Genomic DNA, 11,178 nt, shown 5'->3' on the forward strand with positions numbered 1-11,178 from the left:
TTAAAAACAAAAAGCAAAAAAATTAAGGTGATGTTATTTGTTAGTTTGTATAAAATTTGTTTTGTTAAAAATTGTTTGTATCACATGTCACGCTCTTGTCGAGATCGGTTTCGAATTTTTTAATTGTTATTTATTGTAATTCTTGTTGCGTGTTTTTTTTATTATTAACAAAAATTAAAAAAAAAAAAAAACAAATAAAATAATTGCTTTGTGCCGTATGCCGCCTAAGGAATTGAATGTAAAGCTAGCTTTAATTGAATATAATTATTTTTTATTAATTAATTAATATATATTTTTTGACTATTCATTATTATAATTAGAAGAATACATAAGAACCGACGAAGAAAAAGAAAAAAAGCCTTACAGATGATCGCATTTTAAAATCATTAATTCATCATTTTTTTTTTTAATTTTTTTTTTTTTAAAGTTCTATCTAATCTGAATTAAAAAAAAACGTTACAAAATTATTAACTCTTCGTCTTTGGGGTAATCAAAAGTTCAAGGATTTATACTCTTCTGTAAGAAACAAATTCCTTTTTTTATGAAACAGTATATTCAGGTCTTTTAATACAGTATAATGTTTTATTTTTAAAAAATTATCATTTTTTGCAAATATTTTTCGTTTGTTCTTTGCAGCCATTTTTCTTTATTTACATATCGTCGCTGTTTAAGAAAACCGGCAAAACTAAAAAGATCTAAATTCTTCAGAAAAGCTGTTTTAAATTTCCAAATTTGTAAATTTTCCATACTTTTTTCATAAAATGAAGAAAAAGAATCAGCTGTGTGATAGGAAGGACGCCAATCCTTTAAATTTATACTGAGTTCGCAAAAATTAAGAATGTATTGTTTTCAGTATTATGGCATTTATAACTCAAAAAGCAGGATTTTTGAGTTTTCTTTAACAGCGACGATATATGATTGAGATTAACAAAGTAAATATTTTTAACTCTCTAATGTTAGGATATTCTTATGTACGAAAGCAGGGTAGTCAAATCTAACAGAAGAATTAAAATCTGTATGGGTCATATTGACGGTTTGTTCAAAATATGTGACTTTGACGTTTCTACAAAAACTGGGGCTATTTTATTCATAGACAATTTAGACCCACTTCTAAACCACTATGAAAACGAACTGTATAAAACGTTCAATTTCAGACAAGAAAATGATTTAGTTTAGCTTTTTTGATGAACTATTAAAAAAATAAATTTCTAAACTCAAAAACACAATATTTCCCATGTCAATAATATGGAAAATTGTAATTTACCATGCAGCAATATTAATATTAAGGGCTGTAACTTTCCAGGATTCTTTTTCATCATTTTCAACAATATTTTTGATTTATGTAACTATGAACAAAAACATTTTTTTTGAATCAGTCTAGTATAAATAATTAACAATGAATAAAAAAAGAAATGTTTAGTCCCAACAACGTTGGATCTGAACTCATAACAACGAGTCACACAAATGTTAGCAGACTCGCTAACATTTGTGTGGCTGTGCCTGTGCTGTAAAGTTGTCGAGTTGGTTTAGGAGATCCTTTAAATAATATTAACTCTGCCTGAGCTTGTCTAATTTTCTAACTTTGTCAACCGCAGCTAATAACTTTACAAGCTATTCTTATCTTATTTTATCGATGTATGTAATTAAGGGGCCGATAACACGAACAAATATTAATATACAGTAATACAAAAAAAAGTGAGCATTTTAAAAAACAAAAATATTCCTCTGCAGGCATTTCTTTTCATTATAGAGTACTTTTTTATGTTTTTATTATTTATTTTTTACAAAGACTTAGGTATTCAATATTAATCTGTCGCGGATTAGATAGACCTTTAATCAATCTTGACATTCCAAATTGAATATAATTACTCATTTAAAAATCCTCAATTTATGTTGGTAAATAAATAAAAAGAAAAAAAAAAACGTACAAATTAGAAGAACAAATTACGTATAAACGAAGCAATCAAAACAAATATTTTATATATACAATTATGTAGATTGAGACTATAAAAAGATATTGTTTTAACCATATAAAAAAATTATTATTCCCATTGTTGAGATAATTATTTACGAATATCATTCTTCTGCTATTTGCAAAGTACTAAATAAAATTTAATAAAAACACACTCACACATAAAATACAAAACACTCTACATTATATCCGCACACACACACATTCTCAGAACTCACAAATCAAAAACATAATTCATATTATAAAGAATTCAAAAAATAAAAATTATTAATAAAAAAATTAAATACATTTTTCACTAAAGCAGTTGGGAAATTAGTCCAATCAGAATAACCAAAATACAAAAATATAATAATCAACTTAACAATCCAATTCCAAACTTATCCCTTTTATCATACAAAAAGCTGTACAAAAAAAAAAATAACAAAGTTAACTTATATACATATTATACTCTTTTGATTTAGTAATTTTATAATTATTAAACGCATGTTAAGAATTTATTAAAAAAAAAAATAATATATATAAATATTATTTACATATACACAAAAATACAACAAAACAAAAAAAATCATTGAACTATTGAATTGATTCCATTATAAGCAAAATGGGTAACTTCTCAGCACAATCTAAAACTGGATGGGTAAATATTTCAAATTTAATATCATTTTATTTACATTACCTATTTTTTTTTTTTCTTAATTTAATGATGAATTGGTTATGAAAAAACATTAATTTTTTTAAGTAAAATGGCATTTGAAACTAAGCACACACACAAATTTCATTGACATACAATTTATATTGGAGCTGGGCTTGAATTTAGTTTTTTTTTCTTGTGTTTTTGGTTTTCAAATAAATTTATTTACTACTTTATTGTTATTTATAAAATAAATTTTTTGCTAAATTGTTTGTTAAAGTAGTAAAAAAAGCTAAATTTGTCATTTTTGCTAATTTATTACTATCTTTCAAAATAAGCCATGCATTTTTTTTAATGGCTATTGGTTTCGGATAACAGGTTCGTATTTGATGTTCAAAATATTATTCTATAGGAGTATTATTAAAAAATCTAATACAAATGGAAAGGTGATAAGTTTAAAAAATTTAACAGTCATAATAGATTTACATAAATACATACATCAAGTTGATGAAAAATTTTAAATTCGACATAGACTAATATTTACTATGAAGTAGTATTCTTTTTTAATATTTATAAATTTATTAGAAGTAAGACCCCTTATTGCATCCGACATATAATAAGAACAAATCACAAAAAATATGTATAACCTATAATTTCAAAAATAAGTTGTGACCATCAAACAAAATTTACGGAACGTAAATAATAAACAAAGATCTTCCATTAATATAGAAGTTATGATTATAAAATTACACGTTTACTCCTTTATTAGCGGGCCAAGAGCCAAATTGTTTGAATTTTTTTTAAACAGGCAAGATTAATAAAAAAATATCTAAGAAGTAAAGTAATAGTAAACTGATCGTGGGATCTAGTTTTACGTGGATAACTTATTGACAACGAAAAATACAAAAAATACTGAATAACTTTTTTCAAACATCAAATATTGTCTTTTCGGTGAACCAAATTAATTTAATTAAACTAACAGTTAGTTTTACATTTAAATTTATGACCAATAAAGCTAAACTTCCATTTTTTTTGTATTACAAAAAAATGTTACGCATACGCCACAGTGACCTTTTATTGGCTTATAATTGAATCATCAGTTTTAAGAACAGAATAAATCCATCTGGGAAAACTGTCGGGAAAACCCAAAAAATTGTCTAGCTAGAATTCATGGCTGAAGGTAAAAAAACAATGAAAAAATTTGGCCTCCAAATCAATGAAACAAAAAAATTAATCGAGGTTTAAAACGTATAATTTTATTTAAACACATACAAGTAGGCACATATAAACCAACCACCTATCTTCACATAACCCTTAAGAATTTGTCAGCTCAGTGAAAGCTTTATAAAATCCCTCAGCTTTAAAGTGACCAACTTTTTTTACACTCTATACCAAGATCACTCCTTTTGAATGAACCTTGAAAACTGTTAGTCTCCATTTTCCAATTTAAGCTTTGAAAAAACAAATTGTGAGTATTCAAATAAAAATGTAGCCAGCTTTTATTCAATATTTTTATTTTGCCTTTGAAGAATGAAAATCGTATTATTAATCATGCTTGAATATGCGCTATATGAAATAATATAATCGAATATGGCAAATCAAAAGTTCATGGGAAGCCCTCCTTTAAACCTATTAACCAACATAATGTATGTTAGCTTAAACAATAAAAATTTTAAGCATGATTTATTGAACATAAATTTTAATTAAAGCTCCAAAATATTTTTAAATCTTTCAATAGTTCACAATATTGTTCCTTTTTTTTAACATAATGACACACGTTACCAATATTTTTTTTTTTTTTCAATTTAAAATTTTTAATAAATAAAAAAACCAGATACCTTGTTATGTCAAAGCTTATCAATATTTATTAATTTTTTTAATCCAAGGGTTATTTTCTTAAATGCAAAGTTGCTCTGTGCGCGCTTAATTTCACCCAAAAACGCGTTTCAAAATTTTTTTCAAAAAAATAAAAAAAAAATACAAAATATTAAGCAAACAATTCAATTAATTATTCCTTCGATAATCTCGCAATTCTTTTTTTTTTTTTGAAAATAAAAACACAAACCCATTCCAGACGATATACCAATCCAGGGCGATGATCCACATCTTTTGCAGTCGCAAACACAAAATCAGCCGCCAGCTTTGACGAGCATAACCGAAGAAGGTGGCAGCGATCTACAGCAGCCTAGTCGAAATTCCATCATACGAACCAGCAAAGAAGGCATCAAGGCTCAAGCTCATAAAGCTTTAATTGCAGGCTTCAAAAAATCTAAAGACAAAGATAAGGACAAGGATAAAGACAAAGAAAAAGAGAAGGATAAGGACAAAGATAAAGACAAGGATAAGGATAAAGACAAAGAGAGTAAATCGGTTCTCCATAGAAATGGCACCATCACTGCCGAACCCAAAGAAGTACCTAAGCCCCCGATTCGTAAAGATAAACACGCAAATCGTAGTTCAGTTATTCAAGTTTCTTCTCAAGACTCATCGGTTGTCGATTCGTTTGATAGAAGTCCTGGTCCCAATATCAAAACTGGCAAACACTTTGATTCCAGTAGTAGTCTCAGCAATATCACAGCTTCATCAGCCACTACCTCCACCGCTGAAATGGTTCCAATGCAAACTATGCTTACCAATGGCAATTTCAATGACAGTGATCTAACCAACGATTCCATTGATACAACATGTGATGCAAGTGATTCGTTACACTCGGGAAATAGTATAGATTTGTCGAAACAAAGACCAACTTTGCCAGTTATCAGTGCCATTGGTGATCAGGTGCAAAATAGTCAACTGTAAGCGTGCGCTCTAAATGTAGTTAAAAAGACATGATGCTGTTGTCGTTGTCTCGTCAGGTTGTCGCATAATAGTTGCTGAATTAAAAAAATGAAACAAACTTCTTCCACGGTATAGGCTTTTAAAAAAAATAAAATAAAAAGCCCACTTATTTAATTCTGTATATTTGGTAAGTTGTTTAGATATTTATATTTATTATATGATATTTTTTTTCCTTATTTAAATTTTTTTGTCGTTTAAAGATGGTAAAGGAGTGCGATTTGTTTTTTTATTTGCCCCATTCATTGTGTTGTTTAGTTTAAAACAAATGTATACTATATGAGTAGTGCCAAGGTAATTTGTAAGTTTGAATTTTAATAATTGGTCTGCATACTAAAATGATGGCAATATAATTTTTAAGATTAAGATAAACTAAACAATGCTTTATTAGGGTCTTATATTTTTTTAAAAGGCTTGTTAGATCACTTTTTTCATTCACTTACATACAAATCATTCAGTTAAATCGTATTTTGTAGTTTTTTTTTCAATATGTCTCGATTTGATTCAAGATCTTGAAAAATATTTCCTCGCATAGCTGTGTTTCATGTATAAGATATCACAGTAGGTAATAAGCTACCTGAAACTGTGAATTTTCCCCGTCCCCCTTGTGATGGTAGATAGGCAGTATGTTGTCTGAGTCTGAAACCATTCAATCTGAAATTTTCATTTTCTACCAAAGATCAATAAATTATTTCTGATCTAGCAAAAAATGTCTGTTCGAAATAAAACAACAAATTTTTGAATTTTTTCTCGTAGCTTTTAATAATGTCGTTTTCGATTGGAAACACTCAAGGATTCACTTATTCTGAAATCCAATAAAACAGTTTAATCTCTTCCACTCAATTCATTTTTTTTTGTGTTTGTGTATTTTTCTTTGAAATTTCAAATGTCAAATATTCATATTAATTTATTTTTTTTTCAAAAAAAATCTTTAAAATTGTTCAAAAATGTTAATGCTGAAGAAATTAATGGTGAAGTTGGCTTCCAAAATATTTTAAGTAAATTTGAAAATTAATTAAAAAATTTATTTCGGAAAACAATAATTTATTTCAAAAAATAAAAAAAAAAACATTGATTGAGTGATTAATTTGACTTTCAAATATTCATGTGTTAGTGCTTTTTGAGTGAATTCCGATTTTAAATCGAGAAGAGAATTTCTCTTCTGAGAAGCGTTTTGGCTGTCATATTCGTGTGAATAAAACACTTTCAAAAGGCTTCTGAATGATTCCGGACGCTTCCGGAGAGCCAATCGAAAACGACATAAGATTGCACTTACTGCGTAATTAAAAACAGTTAATTTTCAAAAAATCACGAAAAATGTATTAATTTTAACTCAATTAAAAAATATTCATTTGTTTTTGACCAACGCAGTCAACGCATTTGCAAAGATAATTGTAATAATTTAATTCAATATTTTCAAAAGCTGTTTTACAATACTTTAAAGAAACACATTTAGAACCTTAAGTGAAAAAAACCTATTTTTGGACTTGTGTTTATGCCAACCACCACGGATTTTTTTTTAACTAGTATTCAAAGTTGAAAGCTTAGTACAATTTGTTGTAGGTTGAGTTTCTTTTTAACTAACTTTACAAACAAATGCTATTGATTCTTTGCTTATGGTAAAAATGATATAAATTAAATCGTGGGGCGGCGCAGTGGCATTTGTAGTACATAAAAGGTACAACAACAAAGTATTAAAAGAATAATAGCAATTTTTATAGAAAAGCATTCTTTTTTTACCAAAAAGTATAAAAACTCAACCTTGTTTCTATTATTTTTTCCACCACTGTAATACAAATTTTAAAATTTCCCATTTTAAATGGGAACTTTAAATTTAATGAACTGTGAATATTTTGGATCTAAAAGCCAGTTTATCAATAAGCTTGGAGTTATTAAATAGACCTTGGTTAATTTAAGAAGCACTTTTACAAAACACCTAACGAACTAATATCATTTAATATAAACAAAGGAGAATGGGAAAATTTGTATAGAACGTCGACGTTACGCGGCCATTAATGAATTTGTTATTTTATGATGTATTTAAGTCTTACATGTGGAGAAGTTTTATCCTTTCTTTTTTAAAACAACAGTTTTGAGAGTTTTTTTTTGTTATTTTGAATCGTTTGAAAACTCTTGAACTAAATCTGGATTAGTTTGGCTTAAAAATCTTATATTATAAGTTCTAGTAATCGGATATTTAAGATTAATGTCTTAAGGCTCAGGGAAAATGACAGAGCATCATATTTTATATTTAAAATAAATATGTATATAATTCAATTTGGCCTGCATACATAGGCATACAGTGAACGTTGCATTGCAATATCTCAAATTCTTAATGCAATAGCGCCAAACCTCCATAGCAAAAGTTTTTCCTAGGTTATAGATCTATCATTTGATACCAATTTCATTAATGGCCGTCGAACGAATTCCCACTCTCCTTCGCTCTGTTGGCTTAGAGTTAAATTTAACGCGGTTAACTATAAACACGCATTGAAAAAGTGAGCCTAAGGTGATGTTAAATTACACTACACACATCAGTAATTTACTTACTTAAATTCACGTGAGAAAATTCTAGAAACACTTTTAGAAAAAATATGGAACTGTTAACACATTTTTAAAAAACTTACAGAAATTCTACAATTTTCGCAGTCAAATCGATTAGTTGAAATTTCTTGTTTTTAAAGTTCGAAAGTATTTGTCGAATTTAATTTTGTAATTTTTGGCTATAGTGTAAACATTCCTATTAGGCACTTCTGTAAGATTTACGTCAACCGTTAGAAAAACTTACTTGTAGGATAACTTTTCTTTTTACATTTAACACATGTCATTTTTAATCATTTTACCCAACCATGTTTGCTGATTGCCTCTGATTCCCCAAATGTTCCTAAATCGAATGTTTTATAATATTTTTGTTGTTCCTAAAACTGTTTCTCATTTAATTTTGTACTTTAGTTTTTCTATCTTAATCGCACTTCCCCAATCTTTATTCTCAACCATAAAACTTAATAAAAAAATCCTAAAAATAATAATTGTTGGCAATAATTTTTAATTAAAACCAATGTATCCAGTTTATATAAAAAAAATTATTATAGGACTAAAAAACAAAAAAAATCAACAAAAAAAAAATACAAAAAGAAAAGGAACGATATTCATATTTATTAACTCATTTTAACTGTGTAATATTATATATAAAGAACTGTTGCAATGTATTACTATATTATAATATTGTATATTATTATTAAATTAAAGAAATACTTAAAGGAAACAAAAAAATTCTAAAAAACAAAATACAACATTCAAACATTTATGTATATTATTAATCAATTAAACAAAGATAACTGTACCAAGTATAAATTTAAAAAAAAAGTCATGTTTGTAAATTTAAAAACATTCATTTTGTATATAGTCTAGAATCCAACTCCAAAACAATTACAACCATCTTTTCTAAAGCAATTACCTTATATGACAAATGAAAAAAAATAATGAATACTACCAGGGTTGCCATTGTATGTATATAATAATAAAAAAAAAAATAAAAGAAAAACATACAAAAATATCTGTCAATAGGTATGTGATTTTGGATTTTACAAAGTACTTTTAATTAGGTATTACAGGTTGCATTCAAAGCATTTTTTTTTTTTTTTTTTTGGAGAAAAATGCAGTCATAAGTACTTTAAAATACAGTTATGAGTAATTGTAAAGCCCAATGGCACTCACCTTATGAAAATTGACCAAACTGAAACTAAAATTTCACGTTACAATTGATTATAGTTATTGTTTATTTGAACTGCAAAAAAATCAAATTTTAATGCCGTTTTTCTTCAGTCCACTGAGAGTTTTAAGGTTTTGTGTTTCTTGGTCTTGGTTCGTATCCCAGCCTCCTTTTTTTTCAAAGGGTACTGCCTTGCGAGGAATTGAACAAGCTTTCAAAAGTTTCATTTTCATGAAAAAGAGACTCTCTGCTTAGTGATTCGAACTCGGCGGTAAATTGTAGGCATCTTCCATTTTTGTACACAAGAATGGTTAAGAGTTAGCAACTAAGCCTTGCTCTTGTGCCAAAAATTATACTTCTTAACAATCCTGATTTTAAGAATCAAAGCCTGGCAGATTGATAGGCAATCCAAGTAGTTTGAAAGTTAATTAATACATATTATAATCAGAAAATACAGATGGTGTAAAAAAAAAGTAGTTGAGTCTCGTCCTAAAAGTTAATGTACATCCAAGTTATTTAATGTTTTATAAAAAGTACAAACAATTTCAGAGAACGATATCTAAATATGTACAAAAAAATACCTTAACCGATTTTTTTTTTCAGAAATATACAAAAATCTTTATTATTTTAAAAGCCCCATGTATTTGTATGTTATGTTTATAGTAAAAAAAAATCAATCAGCTTGATTATGGAATTCGAATCGAATCGTCTTTTATCATTACCATAATTTTTTTGTATTCAAATCAAAAGTTTAAGCCTTTGTTTAAAGTCGCAGTTTCGTTTTGTCATTTCGTACATCGAATTTAAATTATTGAATAAATTGACACGAAGAGTTTCAAAAATGATAAAAAATGATTCGTTTCAATTTTCATAACAAAACACTCAGCCGTATTGCGATTTGCAACTATCAGTCGATAGTTGATAAAAATTAAATTTCGATATTACTCAATTAAAAAAAGTTTTGAAAACACAGAATGGTCCTAACCGTTATTAAATGAAATCTAATTACAAAATTCCATTTAAAAGTTGATCAGTTTTCCTATAAATTAGTTTTAAAAATCCCAAATTTGAGTATTTATCAACTATCGATTGATAGTTGTAAATCACAATAAGGCTGACTGTATCTTAAATGTATTTTGAAAAAAAAAAATTCTCTTCTCACAGTGATGGTTTTTGATACTCTCTGAATAAAAAACAAGAACAAAATTTTAGATAGATTTTTGTATTTTAATTTATTATGGGTTTCTAATTAGGTATAGGTACATTATACACATACATCTATATATTTATTATCTCTTTTTAATTAAAATACAAATTTAAATATTCGGGTTAATTAATTGTATTATTACTGTTGTATTTTAAATGGAAACATATATTCAATTTGGAGATGTTGTATAAAGAGATTCTTTGTATAATAAAAAAAAAAAATAAAAAACAATAAACCAACTGTTAAACAGTCATTTTCATGTGCAGTACACACACTGAATAAATGCCATTAAAAAAATGTTTTAAACATACATAATTGTATTAATTATATTATTATTATTATTAAATTTTAAATTTCAAAAAGGGAAATAAGTGTATTATATTAAAAAAAATAATTTTATTTGAAATAAAACATAAAAATATATATGACACACTTTAATTTAAAATAAAAAAAAAAGTTTTTTGTGTTGTTAAATTTTGATGGTAAGAACTGAAAAAAAATTAAGTTAAATATTCGTAAGTATACTTTTGATTGATGCAACGTGGGGATATGTTAGTTGCAGTTACTTAAATAAATCTGTGTAAAAATGCATTATAATTTCAAAAGCGTATGCTATTGATAGTACAATATTTTAAAACAACGGCAAAATCAACTTCTGACAACACTGGTCAGCAAGATTTTTGCCACAAGCACCAAAATTTAATATCAGTAATATTTCAAAAACAGAGTCCAATGCAATTTCGAATTTCAGATTTGAGTTTAGCAGAAAGGTATATTTTGGTTCTTGTATATTTTATTTCTTTGAATAAAAATAGAGCTTA

General features: G+C 26.7%; 1 protein-coding gene across 1 annotated transcript; it reads left to right on the plus strand.

Moving 5' to 3' along the window:
* Positions 1-31: 31 nt before the first annotated feature.
* Positions 32-10,777, plus strand: LOC129918766 (pre-mRNA-processing factor 39-like). The gene is made up of 3 exons (XM_055999481.1): positions 32-2,609; positions 4,678-6,205; positions 6,704-10,777. The coding sequence occupies exons 1-2, from the start codon at positions 2,606-2,608 to the stop codon at positions 5,400-5,402; spliced, it is 729 nt and encodes a 242-aa protein (XP_055855456.1). The 5' UTR covers positions 32-2,605; the 3' UTR covers positions 5,403-6,205; positions 6,704-10,777.
* The last annotated feature ends 401 nt before the right edge of the window (positions 10,778-11,178 follow it).

This window comes from Episyrphus balteatus, chromosome 1, assembly GCF_945859705.1.
Source record: "Episyrphus balteatus chromosome 1, idEpiBalt1.1, whole genome shotgun sequence".
Taxonomy (NCBI): Eukaryota; Metazoa; Arthropoda; class Insecta; order Diptera; family Syrphidae; genus Episyrphus; species Episyrphus balteatus.